Source organism: Dermacentor variabilis, chromosome 4 (genome assembly GCF_050947875.1).
Source record: "Dermacentor variabilis isolate Ectoservices chromosome 4, ASM5094787v1, whole genome shotgun sequence".
Lineage (NCBI taxonomy): Eukaryota > Metazoa > Arthropoda > Arachnida > Ixodida > Ixodidae > Dermacentor > Dermacentor variabilis.
The window spans coordinates 16,463,538-16,487,608 of NC_134571.1; the positions used below are offsets into that span (position 1 = coordinate 16,463,538).

The window sequence follows — 24,071 nt, forward strand, 5'->3', positions numbered from 1 at the left end:
AATGGTAATGCAAGCCATAAAATTAAGGCTGCCGAAATGGGCGGGAACAAATGATGTACTAGGGGAACTACAGAATGGGTTCAGATGTGACAGACGCTTAGAGGATGTTTTCGTTCTAACTCAGCGCATAGAAGTTTCAGTGTCTCAGAACAGACCGTTATAGATAGCATTTATAAACATTAAGAGAGCCTACGACAACGTAGATAGGGAGTTGTCATGGGATATTCTTAAGCAGGAAGGCATAGAGGACGATTTCAGGGAGCTGCTGAGGGAGATATATGGAAAAATAGTATGGGAAGGTCGAAAAGGTAATGAAGTGGTGCAAATTGACCATGGACTGAACCAAGAATGTCCTCTGTCTACGTTGTTGTTCGCCCTTTATGTTAAGAGCACAGAATCACAACTGGACGACAGTCACTTAGGATTTGATTTATCGTACACATGTAATGGACAAATGGTGCAACAGAAGGTCCCTTGATTGATGTATGCATATAACATAGTGCTACCATCGGACAATACAAGACATTTACAGGTACTTGCGATTATGTCTGTCAATATAGAGACAAATTTAGGACTTAAGTATAGCACAGAGAAATTGGGAATTATGATGTTTAATGGAACAGACGAGTAATAACGCGGTGTCAATTCAACAGCAAGTTATGCCCATAGTCAAGCAATATAAATACCTCGGCGTATGCATAAACGAAGGAAAGACTTACTCAAGCGCCCACCACGATAACATGAAAATAAAAGGGAATCAGAATGTAGCAATAATGAAACATAGAGGACTTTGTGACCACAAAAAATATCAGGTGCTGCGTGCAATCTGCAAGGAGTAATAGTACCAGCGCTAACGCTCGCAAATGCCATTCTGTGCTTAAAATCTGATATCTTGACGGGGTTGCAAGTTAACAAAAGACTGGTAGGCCGGTTGGCCTTTGGGACACCACGACGAAGCCACAAAGGAGGCAGTGCAAGGCGATATGGTTTAGGGTAGCCAACCAGACGCAATTCTGGCTAACATCCCTGCTTTCTCTCTTTATTTGCTCCTGCTTTTCCTCCTCCTGCTCAAGTGCTTGCCGCAAAAATGCACCAGGGTTCCTTCTATCTCTCTGAGCGATGAAGAGATAGTTTTCCTCAAAGGTTGAGTAGAAAGTAGAAGGCACAAGTAGAAAGAGATAGTGCAAATTGGTGTTTCTATCAAGTTAAAGCATTTTGTACATAGCTAAGAGCATTGCACATGCGGCAGCTGTTTGGTGTTCTAAGGTTGATCCGTTGCAGGCGCATCCTGCACTAAGCGATAACATTTGTAAGAGGGTGAAACGCGGTCACCTGATAAAGATAAACAAGTACATGCGAGAATATTTAGCCTCCTCTCTTACTACGACGGGAGGACAATCCTGAGATAGCGGTGAGCTCAACGCTAACTGCATTGGCATGCCACTTTTTTTCTGTGAGGATTTCACGACGACGACCAACGACACCAGCTCACGATAACAATTCGCTGCTGTTTCTTTTTCTGTGACGACCTGGAGAAAGCAGCAGTACGCTTCGAAAGATTTTTCGTATTCCAGCATCCATGGACATGAACGTTGGGAGAGTACAGAACTTCATTTCATACGTGAGTATTGAAAACTACATTACCCGGAACTTCATTATACTGCTTAGCTTTCATTATCTCGAAATTGGCCACTAAACAACTTTTCCTCGCAGTGCTCATTTTCAGCACAAACATAAATCGCAGTGGCTGTCACACTTCAGCGTGGGTTGTTGACCTTCATAAATAGGTCTAGTGCAAAATTTTTACCTCCCTCGCTAGCATTCTTCAATGCTATTTCGTAAAAGTCCATTCCAGCGATCACTGTAATAATGCAAATGTAGAAAGTAAAGTTGACATCTACCTCGATAAATTGTCGAACGTTTTAGTTTACGTTCTAGTTTTCCCCCGTTTTTCTCGTTTTTATTCAGACATTTCAGGAAATGCCTGCGAAGACAGGCAAAGGGAGACACTCTGTCTCCTGACTGGGCCTGCTCTTCATTCTGCATTTTGGACAGGTACAGCAAAGCAGAACACGAAACAAACAATATGGTACGTAGAGAGAAGATTGGGCACATCATCAACAACAAAATAAACAATAAAGCACACAAACCATTTCTTTTCTTTAAGCCACACACAATGCTTGTGTTAGTTATTCATCCATGCATGTGAGACACCTGACACATGTATACATAAAAGCAAGCAATTAGCAAAATACAACAAAATATTCACAAATGTGTAAATACGGATTTGTACTTAATTTGGTACCCATGGCACGAGATAACACGTTGTTATACAGATTCTGTTTACATTCACATAGTTGATTTTTTAACACGTGGCCAAAGTTCTTCCTAGTTGCAATATGTTACTGGTTTATTTTGCATATTTTATGACTTCAGGATGTTTATCACATAGTGAAATAATTTAGTTATTTATTGACTGCATTTCATAGTTTGTGCGGCATATTGGCTGGAAAAAGTGCTGCAGAACGCAAATAAGCAAAATATTTCTGCTCAGGAAGATATGATACAACAGTTCGGAATCTTGCTTTATATTCCGAAATACTAGCTAGCACTACTAGTTGATGTTCATAACAATCTAAAAACGGCACCACATTATGCGCTCAAAATATTGTCACATCATTTTGGGTTGTAGGGTGTATTAGGCGTAGAGCAAGCTTTTACAGAAAAAACAATTTGTCGGCATCCATTTTGTCCCAGCTTCGATCGCAAGACCAAAATGCAGTACATCAGTTGGGAATGAATAAGGGAAAAATGCAGCTGCCTTTTAACCCTACCCGGAGGAAGATGTATGTACCGAATTAGGCAAACAGACCTTGATATTTTAACTCGAACGTTATCTACATGGCCAGAACAACCCCGATCACGTGGGAGACACAGTAGAAGAAATTGACGCGAGTGCGCCTGTGAGATGATTTTATTATAAAATTGCAAAGAAATATTATAACTTGCTGGCTAACTTTTCGGCCGTAAGAACATAAATTTTGTTTTCTTTATGTTTATAATTCTACCTGATTGGCTGCAAGCCATGTTTTTGAAGCTTGAAGTTCATTTCTTTCTTTGTTGCAGAAAGAGGAAACAAGAGCTAAAGGCCATATGGCCTGACAAGGGCTCTTGCTTCTAAGCACGTTCGGCTTACATGATAATTCAATGTACGAAAAAAGCAAATATAACAAGAACAAGCAAGTACGATGTAGAAAATACAAATAAACAAGATAGTTTGTACATTATACAATGTTCGTGTAATCCGAGATTTGATATTTCCTCTGCACATTGTAAATTTACGCTATGAAAAAAACGTTCTTATCATCTGCATACATGACAAAATGAGAAGTGAAATGAATATTTACCATGTCGTTTAGCTATAGAATGAACAGCAAAGGGCCGAGGATTCACTCATGTGGTACACCATGCTTGATAACACCTAAGTCAGATTTAATATCATGAATCGTTGTATACTGTCTTCTAGTGCTCAGGTAGCTTTTCATTAGAGCAAACGCAGTTTCACATGTACCAAAAACTTCGAGTTTCCTAATCAAAATATTGTGCTTCAAGGAATCAAACACCTTGGGGAAATCAAGAGAGATCCCCGCAGTGTTGTTTTTCTTTAATATTATTAAGTATGTGATTCTTGATGTGTGGTAGTGCTGTCTGAGTCGACCTACGAAACTGAAATACGTGCTGTTGCTCACAAATCACATTGTTTTTAATAAATGAGCATAGTCTCTGTTATATTAAGCATTCAGCAACTTTAGAAAAACTAGAGAGTATGGATATTTGAAGGTCATTATTTATTCATATTTGTTTGCTCCTTTAAAAATTACTCTTACAGGGACTATTTTCATATCATCTAGAAAAATAACTGTCAGAAAAATTCGATTCAAGATTTAAGTGAATGGCTCCTTAATCGAATCAATAACAACTTTAATTGGAGCAGTAGTAATAACATCATCGCCTGGAGAACTTTTGTTCATCAGTAAGCCTATACCATATCCCACTTCGAGTTAACAAACAAGATATAAAAAAGACAGATTTAGTTAGTGAACTGTGAATACAACACTTGGCAAGTTTAATATCAACCATCTCTGTTATATTACCTATTGGGCCAGTATCCTGAAAATGCAAGTCAAACTTCCCTGGTTACTTGCCACTGTAGTGAACATCATTTATATTTAACTACACGGGGGTGGTAGCTTTCTTCCTACCTATCAAATCATTCACCAAATCCTAAATCAACATTGAGTTATTCAACATTTTGGATACCTTATAGACATAAAAATCTCTTCTTGCCTTTTTCAGGTTCACGTTCAATTTGTTTTAATTTTTTATATGCTAAAAGGTCTCCTGGTTCTTAAGCATACAAAAAATGTGGAAGCAGCTCATTTTTCATCTTTACTCGCTTAAGGAGCGCTACTACAACCCATTATTTTTTGCTTCCTTGTGTTTCTTTACTATTACATATGGAAATGTGATGTAACTGCAAGCAATTTTTTCTATAAACAAGTTGTATGCCTTCGTGGGGTCAGCTACTTGGTAGCTGTCATCCCACTTGCAGTCAAGCATTAACGAATAAAAGTAGTGAATGTTTTTATCGTTTACATCTCTTCGCAGATAGCTTGGTGGGTCGTGTCGTCCAGTTATTTTCCCTAGCGCAAGCAACGGCAAGTCATTGCTTACACGAAATGAATATACTCCAGTCGAAGCAGTTTCCGCCAACAAATTTGTGAAACAGACATCTATAGGCGTTTCTATTGTCCGACTTATCCTAGTGTAATCACCAATATTTTCATACCAATACAAAAACATAATTTCCAATATTTTTATATGGGAGGGTTTATTTTTAAAAATTCCTACGTTTAGGCCCCCATAAAACAACTCAAATCACTTGTTGGAAGACGCACGTCGAATGAGAGTTTTGATATACTCAAGAAATGTATCAGTACTGCCATGACGGGTCGGTATGCAAGTATTATTGCGATATTACAATGTATCACACTAACTTCATAATTACTGCATACTGTGCAACCATCATACCAAAGTTCACAAGCAAGGCTTTGTTTAATATACAGTTATACAACCCCACCACATTTTCCTCTCCGAAAGACAGATGCATTGTTGTATCCTTCAAAGTTAAGTACTGCAGCGCTAGAAGAAAACCAAGCTTCTGTGAAACACATAATGTCAAAATGAAAGTATAAATGCGCTGATTCACTTCCGATTTCTCCACCCTCATTCCTCACACTGTGCACGTTGAGGTGATATAAGGAAACTTAGTGTTCAGGATGGAAATCAGCATTCTTTGTTTATTTATTAAAGGACTCAGTGTTGCGACACACGGGATTGTTTTTAAGAAAAAAAATGAGTAGGTCACTCAGGAAAGGTTTCACACGGTGTTGTTTAAATCATATTCACATGGAATTCCGAACGCACGTACTGCGCGTTACTTTCTGACAAAAATTTTTCCATCGGACAACCAGACAAATTTGTAACTCAGCTCACTGACCTTTGTCTTTGCCTTCCCAAGAAATCTTTCGTTTAAGGCAGCCAGGTTACGGACAATCTGAATGCCATCGTTTCTTCTCCTTAGTTCGACACGTTTTGCAATCCATGGATCTTTCACAGATACCTGAGCAAATCTTATCAATATAACCGGGGTTTTCCCCTAATATGGCGGCAATCTGCGCATGCGCTCAACGTCACAGTGGGACAGGGAAAATAGATCGAGCTTCTTCCCAAGGTCATTAACTTTCGGCAGGACATCTTGCTCAATGACAGGCACGCGATGAATTTCTAGGTACAAGCGGCGTCTGTATTGCTGAAGGACATTTAGGTCCTGGTATAGCCTGATAATTTCATTTTGTCGTGATTGGTTTCATCAATGTGTACTCTTTTCCGAAGGCCTTCAATCTCCTTGCTGAGTCTTTCACTGATTTCTCGAAGCATGTCATGCGTATCCGACATGTGCTGAACGTATTTCTCAATACTGATCACAGTCTGTTCTAGTTCACCAACCTTTACGACAAAACCAGCCAGTCTTTTGTTTATTTGTGTCATTTGCCTGCTCAGGCTTTCAGACCAAACCAACTGATCGGCCTTATAGCTGTTACGGGCTGGCGGCACGCAGCAGGTCTGACATTTTATAGCTTTTTTAGCTTTCTTGCTCTTCCTTTTGTGGATGCGTCTATTTATTCCAATGAATTCTCCAATGTGATATCATTGATGACATTCAGCACATGTAATGAAATCCTCGCTTTCACTGAACATTGATTACACGTCTCATAAATCATAACAGCCTTCATCTTCCAAGAACTCCAGACACTGTAAACACTGTAAAGGGAAGCAGTAGCAGCAGGAGCGGCGGTAAGACGACAGTAGAACCGTTCATAGCAAAGATTGGAATGACAAGCAAACCTGTGCATAGGCAAGAAGACAGACGATGTACGTAGAACTGTCCACCGCCACTGCTGGCAGAAGTGTACTTGATTCCCACTTGATTCCATATCAGGATCAAGGGTCATGTCACTGATTTTTCTAGGAAGGTGGCACTGCAGGAGTCTTTACGAGATACGTGGATGGCGGCCGATTTCTGTACATTCTGTGAATAAGCAAGAAGACAATCAGGTGATGTACGTAGAACCACCCGCTGCCACTGCTGCCTGAAGTGTCGAATAGATGCCGAATAATTCGACCTCTCAATACCAGCTACTGTAAGCCCCTGCTTAATTTAGTTGGTAGAACAAACTTTGTTATGCCGTAATGCCTGGTAGTATAACCGGACCGGGAGCAATTTTACTTTGGCAGTCAGCGCAGCTCCTTTTGTGAAATCTGTGTCGGTTTCCTCCATAATTTTGTGCTATACAGTCAGGCAGATTCCAGTTTTCCCTTCCACGATTCTTCTTGTACTTTGTGGATTTAGACAAAACAAACTACACAGGGGCCGAGGTATAAAAAACACGCCTGAGGGTACACTCATATTAAGAAATTTTGGACATTATCCCTTTGGTAGTCTGTTGAACTTCGCTGCAACATACCGGCGTATCGTAATCGACCGCATTTTCAAAAACTATATTTCAAGAATAGACCTAGTTTCGACAAGGTTTTGTGAGCAATGTCAAAACGGCCATTCCTTCGAATAGAATAGGTATTTTTGAAGCTGAGTCGGCTCTCTGTAGTGGCTTTATTGCAGAAAAAGACTGCTATAAAGCAGCAGCAAAGTTACGAATGAGTGCCGTAATTGTCTCTGTTATTAGAAAGAAGTAGGCTATTGATATTGGTATTTGAAACTTGCTCAGACGCGACTAATTTTTTGAAATATACCTTTTTGAAAACGTTGTCCACTCCGTCACGCTGGTGTATTGCGGTGAAGTTCAACAAATTGCCGACGGGACTATGTCTAAAATTCCTGGTCATGGGTATAGTATGTGTAGAGACAAGTATATGTATAAAGTAGAAAATATAACAAAAACAAAATAGCATGGTACCTGTACCCAATGGCCAAAAAATCAGGCCTTGTGTTTGCACGCAACGGTAAAAACCAACAAAAGACGTTTTCTTTCTTTTTTGCTTAACCTTCCAGTTTTTTATCTTGTTTCCCCTCTTTCTTAAACGACTATGCCTGCACACGTCTGTGCCATTATCAGACACGATCAGGCAAGCTTTCGCCAAACCCTAGAGTACATGTGTTGCATTTCAAAAGCATTCATACTGCAGAAACCCAGACTACCACGCGAGAGGTACATTCTCACTGTCTCCGTCTATTCATAAGAATATGTGCCAAGTTGTTCATAGGATGCTTAGAATAATTTACTCTATTTTTTATGTTGTGAGTGCACAGGAGATATCTTATAGGCGATGCCAGCCACTTCTTGTCTTCTTTGAGCCATGCAAGAAGTAGTTGCCAAGGGTTTCTTCAACAAATGGAAATCACGCGACGAATACTTAAGGATCAACGTAAAAAAGAAGATGAGAAATGCAGTTGAGCATAGTTCACACAAAGCTCACAAAGAAGTGGCACACAGTTGTCTGTTTCCCCTTGGCAGAGGAACTTCTATCGTCGACATAGCACTGCACATGGCAAGTCTTAAACGTAATTATTATGTTATTCATATAGTCGACGAGAGATTCAAGATCAGGTTGTGGAAATTTGAAGGAGTAAACACAACGGAATGTACTGAAACCATATAGGTGTATTTTCAAGCAACGTGATATTTGTAGAATTAGAGCAAAAAATATTTTTATATGCAGTGGCAATTCAGCAGAACGAGATAAACGGTGCCGCTCGGAAACAAGACCGAAACAGAAAGGCCCTTCGCTGGATGCGACTGTCAGCTGCGTTATATTTCATCTGCACTATTACTTACGGCGTGCACAAGAGAGACATAACGCGAGCGCTGACTCACGAATAAAAGTTTATTGCTTACAAATTGTCATACAAATAGAAAAGCTCAAACATGCGTACACCCACAAACCACACATTCTTTCAACCAAAAGCGAAACAAGACAGAAGGGTGGTAAAACAAGATACTGGGATATTTTTAACGGTTGGATACACAAAAAACATTTTTTTCAGAGGCCTACCTTTCTTCATTTAAGATGGCTACCTAATCAATAAATATGGTGGCAGGTGCGTAAACCAGGCGTCATTCGCACTACACCACAAGGAAGAATGTTTTTTAGAAGTATCTAACTGTTGAAAACATCCCACTATCTTTTTTTTACACCTATTCTGTCTTGTTTCGCTTTTGGTTGAAGGAATGTATGGTGCGCGGGTATAGGCACGTATGCGTTTTTCTATTTATATAACTGTTTGTAAGCAGTAAACATTTAGTCGTGAGTCAGCGCTTGTGTTACATCTCTCTTCTTTGTCCGTATTTGATGCGTGCGCTGTAAGGAATAGTGCAGATGTGCCGATTCACCCAGCTAGCTACCGCGTTGCGTTTAATCGCTCCATAAGCTCCACAGCTCTCTGTCAACACACTGCCCACAACATATCTTATGATTGTTATGGAAGATGTACAGAAGCGAAATCACACAAGCGAAAGCATACCTATGCCTCCTTGCGCAATCAACTCGCCGCTGTAATAGCTGTTCATTTGGACAGAAACTGTTTATAAGACAGCAGATTCCACTAATTTATTGTGTCATTCATAGCGCCCTTTTAAACAGCAACAAAAATACTTTATTTACTCAATCAATTGAAGTTGGTATGGGTACCCGCTCATGCGGGCGATGAGGCCGCCCGCCTAGCCGCCCGAGCAGCTAGTAACCGGGAGGTGGGCTTACCCGACGGGGTTGACCGACATGAAGGTATCCACACCTACAACGAAATGACCGTTTATTACCGCGAATCCAGGCGAATATATCCATCCCCGCACGAGACACTGACAAGAATACAGGCCACTAACCTCAGGAGAGTACAGACTAGATCTGTACTTAGTCCAAAAAGGCTAGCTGCAATGACCGGTGGTGAATATCCACCACACTGCAAACATTGTAGCTGTCCCCTTGCGGACCAAGATCGCATCTTGTGGGGGTGCCAAAAGAACCCTCCCCCGAGAGAACTTTTTAGGCGAGCTCCCTCACATGACAAGTGGGAGAAAAAGACGAAAACTTCCAACCCGCAAGACCAGATACGGTGGGCGGAATGGGCTGATAGCGTCGCGGCAAAGCAGACGCCACGCTAGCCCACACCGCTGGGAAAGAAAGCTCCACTAAAACTTGCCAATAAAAGTTTTCTCTCTCTCTCTTGACATAGATATTTTAGGTTTCCTTGTATCGAATGGTGCTCTGACTGCCCGACAAGTACAGGTGACATGGCGACTGCGTTGTGACCTTATAGGTTCTATGGACTGATTGGCTGTAAAAAAAAATCAAATTATGGGGCTTTGCGTGCCAAAACCAGATCTGATTAGGAGGCACTGCGTAGTGAGGGACTCCAGAAGGTTGAACCACTTGGGGTTATTTTACGTGTAACTAAATCTAAGCACACGGGTGTTTTCGCATTGGCTGTGACACGTTCTTTAGCTCGGTCCTTCTTTCCATCGAGTGCCCGTGGTTTCGTGTAGTGCTTTACGGAATTTTGTTTGCTGACGACGAAGTGCGCTTTCTTGAACAGTAACCTTCAGATGTGCACTATAAGCTATTACGGATGTTTGTGTCACAGCTCCTAACAGCAGCGGGGCTGTGAGGTTGGCGCGCTTGTCGGGCTGCCGGTATCGCAACGAATCCCTGACGTGAAGTCGACGCGGTGGGTGGTGATTAACGCAAGTGCGCCTGTTATCATTCGGTGGCTCAACCGGCGTGTGAGCTTGAAAAGCTCAGTGAGAAGTAGGAGTGCTGGAAAATGACTGGCAATCTATGTTTTCCGAAGCAGGACGTTCCTAGGATGATGACGACGATGGTAGACCACACTTGCTCACGAAGCCGAAGTTCTAGAGGTCCAAAGAAAGCCTTTGTGAGCTGTCTACGGTTGCAGGGAATAGTTACGATAGCGACGAAGACAGCGACGATGATAATAATAATGAGGAGCAGGGGGGCATGGTTTTAATTAACACCCAAGCAGCACGGCAACATTGTAAAACATTTGCCACTTTCAGATATTCGAATGGGGATCTTTCTGGATGGTGTTTACTACTTGGCTTACTGTCATCATCGCTGCTATGCTGGCGATTAACAGCTTTCGTGAGAAAAACGGAGGACAGAAGAATAAGCTTACGGCGCCTGGTCCTGGGGCAGTGCCTATTCTCGGCTATCTTCCATTCCTACGAAAACCCTACCACACAACCTTCAAGGAACTAAGCAAACAGTACGGGCCCATAATAAAGTAAGTACTGTCGATGACCTTTTTTTTTGGTCTTTGATAAGAGAGTAAAATAGATAAACCGTTTATTGATATGTGACGCAATATTATTTTTCGTCCAGCTAAGATGGTACTTAACGGTTGTAAAACGTGGACCTAATGGTTTCGCATGGTTGACGATTGAAACTTTTTAGTTTTGCAAACGTTTCTCTCAGTTTTTACCCACCGTTTATAATCTTGAAATGTTGAAGAAGCAAGTGAGGAACAAAACACAGCCGCCGGCCGTCTGCAATCGCAATGACGATAGAACGCTGCCAAATGTGAGTTGTTCTTTCTCAAGTATGGCACGCGCCCGTTGCCGGGGGGGGGGGGGCGCAGCCGTAACCTAGCAAAGAACCAAACCATAAGTAAGGTTTATAATAACTAAATTTAATTGTGAAGCATAATGTCCCAAAATACACAGTGGAACATGAGGGAAATCGCAGTGGAGGGCACCGGAATAATTTTTACCAGCTGGAATTCGTTTAAAGCAAAACTAAAGCTAGGAACACAGGCGTTCTTGCATCTCACTTCCATGGAAAAGCGACCGCCGCGGCAAGGAATTTAACCGGTTACCTCGTGCTCAGCAATAAGTGGCATTCGCCCAAATTGGCTCACTGCGTGGAGTGCGTTGCCCAACTACTACACTACATGTTTCGCAGGAATCGCTTTGACTTCTAAAAGTAATGTAGCCGCATGACTCGCCAACGTAAGTATAGCAACTAGTACACCCTAAACATTATCGCCGCGGATAATATATGAGTAGTTACTCTAATAAATGTGCCATCCTGGTTGCAATTTCCCATATATACGCTGGTATACTCTTCACATACAAGAAGCGGCTGAAATATTATGTGGACGCGTGTCTCATACTACATTGTTCTTCAAACTTGCGTCCCTTGTGAAAACTTGCGCATTCCTACCGGCAATTCAACACAAGGATCGGAAGGATACTCAAAGTGCGAGGACAACAAAAAGCCTCATTAAATCTTTCCGGTGAGAAACGTGGAGCTGTGTGTATGTCTTCGCCAGTAACAGTTACAGAAATACTTCCATGGGCTATCACAGATAGCCCATGGAAGTATACTTGGACACTGATACGCAGAGTCAAATGCTCGCGTTTATTGGCAGTCTGATCGAGGAACTTCTAAAACGACATGCACATAGGAGAAGAGCCAAGGGGATATTGAACAACCATGGAAAATAAGATGCTTTAGTAGACTGCAAGAAATACGTGTTTCGTCTGTCACCGCTCTTCAGAGTTAAGCTCAGACGATGTAGTGTCCGTAAAACAAGTGGATAAATTGTCGAGATGTATCCGTGGACCCTTAGATGGTGTTTTAAAGAAATTAGCGGCCCGCAGTGCGTATTATTATGCATAAGCATCACTAAAGATGACAAACGCCATGACATATTACTTCTAATGAGATTTCACATTTCCTGCCAATGGCTGATGACAGGCAGGGATCGCAAGTTATATGACAATCTTACGCTAGTGCTAGCAGGTTGAGAAGCGTACTGTTTAAGAACATCACTGTTTTGACTATTTCACTAACTTAAGCAGTGATAGAGACTTAATATTCTATCCTTAATTTGTTACGGACAAGTATTTTATCTCTTTTTCTGAACGTACTTGCAGAAAAAAAAACGGTCATTTAGAGCAGAATATGGCCCTCTATCACAATCTGAAGCCAGAACAGGCGACATTTGCTTGAAACAGCGAAGTCTTACGCTGGTCGCCAATGCTTTGCAAAATTTTCAGGATTCGGCTTGGCTGCAAGGACGTGCTGGTACTGAACGATCTCGCATCCATCAGGGAGGGACTGTCGAACCCAGATGTGCTATATCGGCCCAATGACTTTATTTTTCGTCACCTTGGAATAGAAGGTATGGCGATAGCGACAGATAGCTATCTTTTGCAGCTATCTGTATACTTTGCTTAGAATATTTGAATGTCATTTTTGCTTGACGCAAGGCATTGCATCTATCAACGGAGAATCATGGCAAGTGAACAGAAGGTACTGCTTTCACGTGTTGAGGAACCTTGGCTTTGCAAGGAAGTCTATGGAGAAGCATATCCAAGTAAGATTTGTCATTTTAGAATTGTATATAGCATTAAGTGACAGATTCGAAAGTATTAACATATACAGCACGTTTGACGTGAAGGAAGAACTGTTGCGTAAGACTGAGTGTGAATGACAGATGTCTTATTATTTGCAATAAACGAGAAGAAAGGGGGTTATTCATTCCATTTATTAAGATCAACTAATTTCCCCTATGTTGTCCTTGGTGTCAGTGTTTGTTAGCTTCTCATGATATTATTATTTGCAAGTTAGTTATTGCTCTTATTACTTTACACGTTCATCTGTGTGGTGTGCACTCTCGTTGAGAAAGGAAATGTCGCCTCATCCGTACAGTCACATAATCATGATTGGCAGAGTGACGCGTGTCATTCATAATATAACCTCATAGTGTTAATAACCACTATGACCGCTCTGACTACTGTAGTTAGAACGCACGCATTCGCTCAAGTTCTATCATTTGCTTAAGAAGAAGCTTTAGCTGGGGCCCAATTCCTACGCAGCCCATTCAAATACGTGTAAAACACAAGAACGCTTTTCTGAGATAACCCCTCGACTGATCTTAATGAAATTTGTTGTATTTTAGAGAGAAAGTTAATTTCTAGTGTCTATTGGAAGCGGAATTTTGATTTAGGGTTTGAATTTTGTTAGAAAAATTTTCGAAAATTCGGAAGTGCGAAAAAATGGAAGCACGAAGTTTACAAATTAATAGCACCGCGTCAAGAACAGATATCGCGGTTCTGTAAACGGCATCCAATGGATTATTCAAAGCGGACAAATTGAGTGTGTCAATTTATATCTTACGTAAATTTGTTACGTTGTTTACAAGGGTTCGGTAGAAGCTGTATTTCCATATTATCGATTTTGTTAGACTCGTGTTTAGCATATCACTTTTGTCCGCTTTAGATGTACTATCAGATGCAATTCACTGAATTGTGATACCATTTTTCCTTGCTTAGTTAATGAGTAGTAAACTTGATAGTTTCGATTTCTGAAAATTTCTGATTTTTGCTAATTTTTAGTAAAAAATTGACGACCTAAATAGAAAATTCGAAACCAATAGTCACTAGATTTCAAATTGTTCTTTTAAATGGAACAAACCTCACCAAATTTGGTGTAGTAGGTGCCGAGAAAAACGAATTCTCCTTTTACATGTATCTAAATAGGGACACCCGAACTAAAGCTTCCTCTTAAGGCGTGTTTCTTAAGGCAACCCCTGTGAGCAGATTATCCAGTCTTGCTCACTCAACATTCATCTAACGCCATTTTCAAATAACGCGATCAGTTCAACAAAATCTCGCCAGAGAACCGTTCAGCGTTATGAGTAAAGCCAATGCTAAAAGGTATTGTGGAAGAAAGGCAGAATTTTCACTAATATTTATTATTTAGTTTTTACTTTTCTCCACCGAAACCTAAACATCATACATTTTCCTGAAGCCCAGCGGTGGTATATTTGGTCGAAATGTGGCCATCATGCACTGTACTAGAAGTGCAATAGAAACGCTAATTTCTGTATTGAAATAAAATCTAAGAATAAAGTTCTCTCTTCATTTCTAGCGAAACATTCTTGCAATACTTAGGCCGATTGTAGCGGACACCCAATATTGGGTCTTTTAAGAAATTATAAACGACATGCCCGTCATATTCCACTCAGAAGTACTTCATGGTTAGAGTGAGAGTCATAACGATATGGGGGGGCGGGGGTTCTCGCTTGGAAAAACAATATTTACGGAACTGAGCTACAACGAACCAGGCATGAATCATCCTAGTTACCCGACGCCTGCTTAATACATTTAACAGCCCCAGGGTATTTTATCTTAATCTGCCTTCTATGTTATTTCTGATACCGCATTTCCTAAGAGCCTCGCGGACCATGGTATCCCGTGAGCTTTCAGAACTGGCACAACGTTACGAATCTTCCTACATCCGGGGTGCTGTTCTGGACACTAGAAAACTTCGTTAGGCTATCGAATTGTTGGCGTGCCCGCTCTTTGATGTAATCAGCGATGGCGAGATGGCGGATTCAATAACATGGCCGAATTTGAAAGTATCCAGAATAACATCTCCGCAGCGACTTGTGAATTGATTGGATTATAGCAATTTATAGTGAAAACAATAGTTTGTCACTATTGTTGTTTGGGCTCCGCAATAAAATCTAACAAGCATGCCATCTTTTAGCAACTTATACCGAAGAAAAGTGCACCTGACAGTTAAGTAAATACGGCAAGCGAAGCGTAAATAATTGGCAGGAGTATAGTGCTCCAAACCACTAAAGACCAGGCGGGGGCACCCTCTCTTTGACAGTAGACTGAGCTATGCACATGCAAAACAAAGTGATGCTAACGAGTGCGCCCTTGCGTTGTCTATACGAGTATGTGACGTAGGGCGCTACCTATGGTGCATGTTTATCAGAAGTTGCGACTGTTGTCAATATTTCGGAAACTATATGCTTAATTTGTTTCTGCATCTTCCCGTCAGACCAATTCAACTGAAGCTTAACAGGAAATCTTGCTCATATAGCTGTTTTATTTTTCCTTTCTTTCTCCTGTAACTTGCTGCATTATAGATGATTACGACCGGTAAAAATTTATTTTGTCTCATCCTATGCTAGGAAGAGGGCCAGTGCTTTATGGCTCTGCTTGCATCAGGCAAGCAGCAGCCCATGTTGGTGGCCCATGCACTCGCTTCCAGCGTGGCTAACAACATCTCGGCTCTGGTTTTCGGTGAACGCTACAATCTGAGTGATCCAAAAGGTCGCTACGTCGAGGGCATGCTGAGCAAGCTGCTGCGCGAAGCACACTTCTTTTCCCCCACAGATTTTCTACCTGCACTTCGCTTTGTGGCTGCGCGGCTGCCAGGCACGCAGTTGTATGCCATGAAATCTGTCCTGCAAGAGCTCGCGAAATTTATCAGGTGAGCTCATTTACAAAGTTAAAGCCTTTTTAGTCAACAGGTTAATAGCTTTTCGCAGAACAACAAAAGAAAGAGAAATCAGGCTAAAGAACAACACAGGCACAAACTGACAGTTTCCGGTCAAAGTCAGCACAAGAAGCTTAATGCCATGTGTCTCGTCTCCTTTGTCTGTGTCGCTTTTTGCGCTATTTTGCTGTCGTCAATACCTTCGACGAAAACGCGCCAGCTGTCATGTCCCAGTTTTGCTTTGCGTGGCATAGCGCCTGCATTGGTCCTAGGTCCTCTAGACGGAAACATTTTTCGAGCCTGACACCGTCACTTGCTGTTGCAGAGGCATATCCTATGCCACAGTCGTCAAGGCACAAAAAGAAGTAAAAATCTGAAAAAAGGAAAATTTTGCTCAACTCGGGAAGTTTGTATCCTCTCTCTTTATTTTGTACCCTGTTGCGGCCTCAGTCAGTGCGACGTTGAGGAAGCAGAAAGAAAGTTCAACAGAGCCCTCAATGCGACGATAATTAGCCGTCCTCTAGTAGTAATTAGAAGGCATGCAGCGCTAACGGGATGGCTTACACAATCATGTGGCCTCACACTATTGTGGTACTCAGCATCTGAGCGGTGCCATGCAGAAGGCGTGTCAGCACCATGCTTTCTTGGTGTGTTGTGGGATTCACGTGCAGTAGGATAGCAATTACTGCAATGGTAAAGTATTCGTGGTGTTTAAGTTTTCTTTCTCAATCAATAACAGTAAAAAATAGAAAATTCCCAGCACCGAAAACATTGCTTCTCAAACAGACATGTGCAAGACCCTCGCGAATCTGGACTTGAGATAAAAAGCTCGAGTAATTTGTATGTCGTGTATTGCAGAAAAGAAGTGCAGGAACGGGGAGCCACTATGGAGGAACATGCGGACAAGGATTTCATAGACGGATACTTGAGGAAGATTGAAGAATACAAAGGGAAAGATTCTTACTTTACTCGTAAGTTCTCATAAGCCTCGAGTATAGTTGAGCGCTAAATTCACTAAGTGATAAAAAATCATGACATTAAAGATCATGGCACATACGATCGATTTCTACGAGAAGAATAAGTTGAGAACCGGGCGCACACAACACAACGTGCGTAGCACAGCAATACCGGCATTAACAGATGACACGAATTCAACAATGAGTTTGTGCGTGTGCACCTTACCAATGACATAACATACTTAGCGATGTATACAGTGCTGTGAAACGTTAAGTGTTTACCATACTTTAACTGGTCAACCATCTTCATGTCGTCCAAGTACCAATTAGTTCAGTCGAGCGGAAAAGGGCTTTCTAGTAGGTAATTACATTGCTATTCTACCAAAGACTTGTTTAACTTGCCTCTTCCAGAAAGTTAAAGGTCAACGTAGACACGATGCCCTTCGCTTGACCTCTCTGTGTTTCAAAATTACCGGTCTTCATCATTCTGTTCATTCCAGCAGCCACCACATAAGGTGCGACAACGGATAGGTGCAGAGCTTACAGTTAGTCCTTTTTAACTATTTCATCACTTCTCACCCACTTTTCTGAGTTCTTGCCCTCGCTTACCCTAGAATTGTGCAGCGCCAAATTGCGTCTATGGTTGCAATCACGCGTTTCTATTTTTTCACAATAAAGGAAATGTCCGTGCGTTTGTTATGTTGGTGGTCGAGCTAAGTTCAAAGTGGACGACTGGTTCTTGTTGAAAGTTACTAAAAAGCAAGTGTAGTCGTATCGTTACTTCGTAGCCGCTCCATAGGGAAAAAATTAAATTCTAGGTTTTTACGTGCCAAACGACGATCTGATTATGCGGCACCCCGTTGCGGATGTGTCTTGATTAATTTTGACCCCCTAGGGTTCTTTCACGTGCACCCAATGCACGGTACGTGAGCGTATTTGCATGGGCGTGCAGGATCGAACCCATGACCACGAGCTCAACAGCGAAACGCCATAGTCACTAGGCTACCGCGGAATGTGTAGGGAATAAGGGACAGACTCAATACTTCCATGAGGCACGCCGATCAACGTATGTGAGCATACGAGTTTCATCGCAGTGTCAGCGCTCGTGGGCAGCACAGTCAACTTCTACAGCGCAGCTACGAACACTGTGCGAAGTGCTGTCCTGTGGAACCTGTACATAGCGGCCAGTGACCCCGACGGCCTGCAAGCACGCGTGCAGCGCGAAATCGACGCCGCGATTGGACGCGAGGCGGCGCCCGCCTGGGAGGACAGACGTCGCACGCCGTTCACTATGGCGTGCATTCTGGAGACGCTCCGCTGGAGGACCACGGCGCCTCTCGGCCTGCAGAGGGCGTAAGTGCATTGTTGGAAACAGTGTTCGAAGATGTGGAGATTAGAACTGCGGCGCCGGTACTTGCTTAGCTTACCCGGTGTGTACTTAGAGAAAATGAAAAGAAATCGCAGGGATGTTACCCAGAAACGCACCTGTTTGGCTGCCCCATACGTGAGCAGAGTAACAAGGCATAACGAGAATCAAAAAGAGGAAGGAAAGATGTACTGAATGTATGCACGCACGCGGACAGCTCAAAGAAAGAATTTGAAAACGCAAGGATGTTGTGCGGCATACTGAATGGTGCACTGCCCAAGTAGCCACCTTTGTTTTGCTCTAATTCTTTCTACATATTGTCACGTTATAAGGCTGGTGAACAAAGAAACACTGCCAGAAGTATTACTTCTGGCAGTGTGCAGGCTGAGTAGTGAGGTCAAATATAAGGAGAACACAACAAATCACGGGCATCCTACTGAGTCCCAAACAGAAACTGCACAGCACACAAATAAAAGAAAGGAGTCTTAAATTTCATAATGAGACCTAAATGCCAATATATTCTAGATACAGCAAACGTAATTGTGCTTCCAGGGCGAAATGGTCATTGTGCAATCTGCATGCGAAGCGTAGTTCGTGAGCCAAATGTTGTACATTGTAGATAGTTGCTTGTGCCTTCATTTGGCATTGCGAATACGTTTAGCACCTTGCACGTTGTAGAGCTTTGCTTAATCAAAATATTGTCGAACAATGCGCATTTAAGCCCAGTTGTTGGCGCGTCTGAACGAATGCAAAGTGCAGAGATAAGTCTATTAGACGCACGTCAGCTCGCTGAGCTACCTTGCGCTGAGAAAAGGCATCGAAAGTAATGTTAAATACAAGTGCGGTTAAGCCACCGAAGCATTTCGCGTTAGTGGACCTGGACCGACACAAAATGTTCAGCCAAGAATCTTACATTGATTTACATGAATTGTTCTGCCTGTTAAAGCTATACACTGCGTTTAAAAGAAAAATAAATAATGCAATTTTTTGCCTCCTACGCCATTCACAAGTGAATTGTTATATAGTAGATGCGGATATTTGTTTATCGTTTAAACAATGATAGCTGATGTTGACAATTGCAATATGCATCCTTATATTACAGCGCAGGCCGCGACACGGAAATCTGCGGGTACTACGTTACTGCCGGCACAATGGTTGTTGCAAATCTGTGGAGCCTTCATAACGACCCTCTCCACTGGAGCGAGCCGCTCAAGTATGACCCGACGCGATTCCTCAATGCTGACGGCACCGAGGTGGAAAAAAAGCCAGAGGCGTTTCTTCCTTTTGGAGCGGGTAAGGCCACATTGTGACAGGCATTTCATAACGGAATCCAAACAGCCGTCTCACTCGTGTTTCTTATAATTGATGCCGTACTATACTATGCCAACGCGCGCGGCACGCCACTGCTACAGAAAGCCAGCGGGGCACCGCCAAAGTTAGGCAAGCATTGGGCTTAATGCAGTTTCTGAGCGGTATGACGATAAACTATTGCGTGATCTAACCCCATTGTGTGAATCTATGGGAAGCGAAACATAAGTAAAGCGGTTAATAAAGGCTCTACAGCTAACGGCGATGCGTAAAATTGAACCCAGTCGCACATACTGAGTGGCAAAATCAACGTAAAGTAAACCGAACAATTCCTTACATACATTTCAACATTGAATTAACAGATAGATGTGCTTTAGAGGTGCCCGTGAGCCAACATTACATGTTAATCAGGACTGCATAAAGCCAGAAGGCGATGAAGCCAAGGAAAGCATAAGGGTAATTCAACGTAGTTGAAACTGAGTAGAATATACTGAAGAAAAGAGAAATGAAAGTGGACGAAAAGATAAGTTGTCCCCGGTGGGAACCCAACCGCCAATCTTCGCTTTAATCCTTCGCCACACGCGTTAGAAACTTCCGCAGTTGCTATTGTGCTGTTGTGTCGTGTGGGCTCAGTCCCCACCAGCGACAAGTAATCTTTTCGTCCCCTATTAGTTCCCCTGTTCTTGATTACTTTCTACATTTCAATTTCAATGACAGTTAATAACCCCTATGCTTCCCTTGATTCCCTTCATTGCCTGCAGGGTTTACGTGATTGTGATTAATAAAAATTGAGCCCCTATGTTTCCCGTCTCTTCGTCATTATATGTTGAGGTTTTACGTGAAATTATATTTTTGTTACCCAGAATAGAGCGAGACATACGTTGTCAGCATAGAAGGTTTTTATAAGCCACTTCGTGGGCACCGTCATATAATGCTTTTATGTGTATAAATAAGTATATTAGGCTAGATAGCAGTCTGCATAGGGCACAGCTGCTAATGTTGCACCGTCCAAGTGCTATTGTGTCGTTAATGTCCCACAGTGATAGTATTGTCATTTGCTAGAATAATTTTTTCTAAACACGATATCAGCAGCACACGTCTAGCTAGCTGCTACGGTCAGGAAAGGTGTGGGAGGGTCCGCATGGAAAGCGTCTGAAAAAGTGTATACACTTTCTTGAGACTCCGTGAGTGCTTGGGTTGATTGCACACTGCAAAACCATTCACCAGTTGGAAAGCGATATCATGGCGTCGTCAAATGCTAAGAATTGAACAGTTAATGCAGACGGGACATCAATAACCATAATTAAAAATTCATCGCCCTTCACATCTTGGCCACTGGACAAACACAGCAAGTAAATAATTACTGAGACACACAAACACTCTGCGCATGCAGACTGACTTTTAATTGACGTCGGGTGATTCTTCCTGCGTTGCATGTATTGCACGCTTTCTTTTTTTGTCGTCGTCGTTGGTTCATTTGCAGGAAGGCGACAGTGTCCGGGGGAAAAATTGGCCCTGATGGAGGTCTTCCTGTACGTGGCTACAACGCTTCAGAGGTTCAGGGTTCTTCCCGAAGAAGGGAAAACCATCTCTCTCGCCACTGCACCCGCGCTGATCTCTGTCGTGAATGAGATGCAAGGACTGCGTTTTATACCGCGATGGTGAACAGCGTGCTTGCACGTGATTATTACTTATCTGAGAATATTATATATCTGAATATTACTATATCTGAGAATTTAATGCGTTGTTATACACCAATCTAGAGCAAACTAAAGGAAGTTGTTTAGATTTGTTCTGCACTAGATGTAATAAAAGCAAAAGATGCTTATAGATCTGTTATAAATATAGAGCCGATGCACGCAAAGCCACAAAGAAAGAGATTTTACGAGGAAGTCAAGCCCGAAACCGTGATTGACAAAAATGGAGCCAAGCAAATTATACAGCTCCACGACTTCGATGGCGTTCGGCCAGTACAATTTAATAGTGATCAGTACAACAAATAACTTGTGAAAGAGGAAAAATTATGTGAGAAAGCCTGCTTTCGAGGTGGTTTGACAAGTGAGATCATCAGATCATCACGTCTCACACAATTACTGAATTTCCTGATCTGCGCAGGTCAGGACATTCAGTAGTTATGTAACAAATGAAGATCCGCTTTACTGCTGACAATGTGCGCTGTCGTAATGTTGTTTCCAATGTTTCTGCGCAGCAATGCCGCTCGTGTAATTTTTTTCCGCATTAAACCTCTGTGGAAGTTCGGCGACTGTCCTCCGTGTATTCTTTGTTTCCCATTCTCAAAACTCGGCTTTAAAGCTATGCTCCATTAAGCATATTTATTAGAGCAAAGAATTTAGATACCATCTGTTGCTTCACTGAGTAATTTCATAGAGAACACAGCCGGCAAAGGGCACATAAGCAGAGGCAGTACATCTGGGGCTGCATATAAGCCAGTTGATTGTACGCTTCTTTTGCATAGGGTTTGCCAAGAAAGCTTCGCCTTAATCTATTGAGTAGCAATCTCGAGAAGGCCACTGGGAAAACTTCCGAACTTTGCTGCCGAATTGAAATGAAGAGTAGCGTAAGTACTGCACGTACCTTGGAAAAGGCACATGAATCAGGAATGACTACTCGTTTGGCCTGAAGCTTCACGCTACGACATTGAAAGATGACGTAGTTTCTGTGGAAAGGAACCCTGCGCGATAACTAGCCAAAAACCGCTTCCATGGTCGAAAAAGAAAAAAGAAAAAAACGTTCACAAGGTGTAAGTAAGAAATATGGATAGCACATGCAGATTTGTTGCCGTCGCTGTCGTGTATTTTTGTGTACTCACTGCCGAGGAACGCATTTACTCAGCAAACTTCTACTCCTCCTTTGACTCTCGCAAAATCTGACGAATAAGCGACCCAACAACATGCCTTATTTTTTAATGGTGTGCGCAAACACGGTTCCACCACTTCCATAAACCGCTGCAGACATTGACATGACCTGTCGCAGTGACACAAACATGCGGGCCCGCCTAGAGAAAAGTTGCGTTTTTCTGAGCGTTCGTTCGCGCTGGAGGACGCAGTCTGGGGAGACAAGAAGAGCCCATTCGTTGGAAAACAAGAGATAACTAGATGGTCATTCAGGTGAGCAAACGCCACATTATCCCTTAGCGGGTTTTTGCCCTGCTCGGAATTGCAGCCTCCAATTGCTCGGGTTGTCGTATAGATATGATGGTGTCCTCGCCTCACACGTATGCGTTGGTATCTTTACGCGAAACAATGAAGCCAGTGCTAAAGAATTTGCCGCTGCTGAAGTGCGACGTATCACAGTATCTGTAGTGTATATATATTTGAGAACTATTGAAGCTAGTGAATGAAAACAAATATAACGTCTTTCAAACAAGTTCCGGTAACAGCTACGCACACGTATATAATAACATTTGCTTGTTCACAAAAATAATGGACTGTTTCTATTGATGAACACCTGAAGTAACAGATTCTGTTACTTCAGCTGGGCCCAGGATATACTGATGTGTTCCAGTTAGAAGTAAAATATTATGCATTAAGCAACATAACAGCTTTTTGGCAAACATCGACGTGAGCTAGTTAAGACGCTGAAAACAACAACAATTATATTGGAACGGTGCCCTCTGCCATATCACTTTGCCGACGTTTACTGCACGAGTTAACATCAAAGAATGTCGTATTTTATGGCGCACGTCGAGATAAACGGCACCGATTTACATAAAGCATCATGCACGTGTCGTTAAGTTGACATTTCTGTCGCCAAGGTCGTAATGGCCACCTGACGTCGCACAACACATGTCCTGGTATTATCTATAGAGCTTATCAGGTAGTCATTTTGTGGAGAAACCGCTCCAGCGAACAACGGAAAACATATGCCGGCGTTGCTTTGCTAAAACTCCTGCGGTAATTGTACCTGTACTTATTGCTGTCGAAAGTTTGTCATGGGTAGTCTCCTTACTGCCCTAGAATGTGGAGTGCGTAGGAGCGTAAAATTTTGTTCCCAATTTGAGGGAATATATTACTCTTAGATGCAGATGCAAAAGAAAGAAATTAGATAAATAAGGCTCATGAATTAAAGATGATGAATCTAAGTGGTACCCTCACTAGACATCCTAACCCTTCACCCCCCCCCCCCCTCTAACTTCGAGAAGTAGACCATATTCTACCTGGTATTAGAATTAATGTTTCACTCCCGCAAGATTTCTTTGTTTGATGCCAATCCTACGGAAAATTTGGAAGGCGATTTAACCTCTACTTGAAGCCTATGAAAGACAAAGCCTTGCTAAGCGAGTTGGGGATGACATAGTGGTGGAGTCGCTGAGCATCGCACTTTATCGCATCACTTCTCGCGTAAGTGGGGTAGGAGCAGCGTCACACTAAAATTTTTTACAGCGAAGCTGTCTGCCGTTAGTTGGTCGGCATTTTTCGTTGGGTGCTCAGCCAAAAAACAGTACCGCCACCCAGTGGCCGCGGTTACTCAGACAGATTTCAAACGGCAGCTGGAAAAGGGCTTTGTGTTTCGGTTTCCGCGTAACA

The 24,071-nt window shown here is 42.3% G+C and overlaps 1 protein-coding gene across 2 annotated transcripts; it reads left to right on the forward strand.

The window, feature by feature from the left end:
- Positions 1 to 1,420: 1,420 nt before the first annotated feature.
- On the forward strand, positions 1,421 to 21,784 carry LOC142578714 (cytochrome P450 2H2-like). Of its 2 annotated transcripts, XM_075688215.1 has the most exons (9): positions 1,421 to 1,621; positions 10,653 to 10,879; positions 12,657 to 12,781; positions 12,870 to 12,976; positions 15,587 to 15,888; positions 16,753 to 16,865; positions 17,945 to 18,203; positions 19,319 to 19,509; positions 21,008 to 21,784. In XM_075688215.1, the coding sequence occupies exons 1-9, from the start codon at positions 1,580 to 1,582 to the stop codon at positions 21,187 to 21,189; spliced, it is 1,548 nt and encodes a 515-aa protein (XP_075544330.1). In that variant the 5' UTR covers positions 1,421 to 1,579; the 3' UTR covers positions 21,190 to 21,784. The 2 variants fall into 2 exon arrangements, with proteins under 2 accessions (XP_075544330.1, XP_075544331.1); XM_075688216.1 differs by lacking the exon at positions 12,870 to 12,976 and having other exon boundaries at positions 1,422 to 1,621; positions 15,792 to 15,888.
- Positions 21,785 to 24,071: the final 2,287 nt, after the last annotated feature.

What these genes read in the sequence shown, in the direction of transcription:
- LOC142578714 (XM_075688215.1), top strand. Translation starts at nt 1,580, where the DNA reads ATGGACATGAACGTTGGGAGAGTACAGAACTTCATTTCATAC. An exon ending in CAGTACGGGCCCATAATAAA is followed by an intron (nt 10,880 to 12,656) that starts GTAAGTACTGTC and finishes CAAAATTTTCAG; the next exon opens with GATTCGGCTTGGCTGCAAGG. An exon ending in TCGTCACCTTGGAATAGAAG is followed by an intron (nt 12,782 to 12,869) that starts GTATGGCGATAG and finishes GCTTGACGCAAG; the next exon opens with GCATTGCATCTATCAACGGA.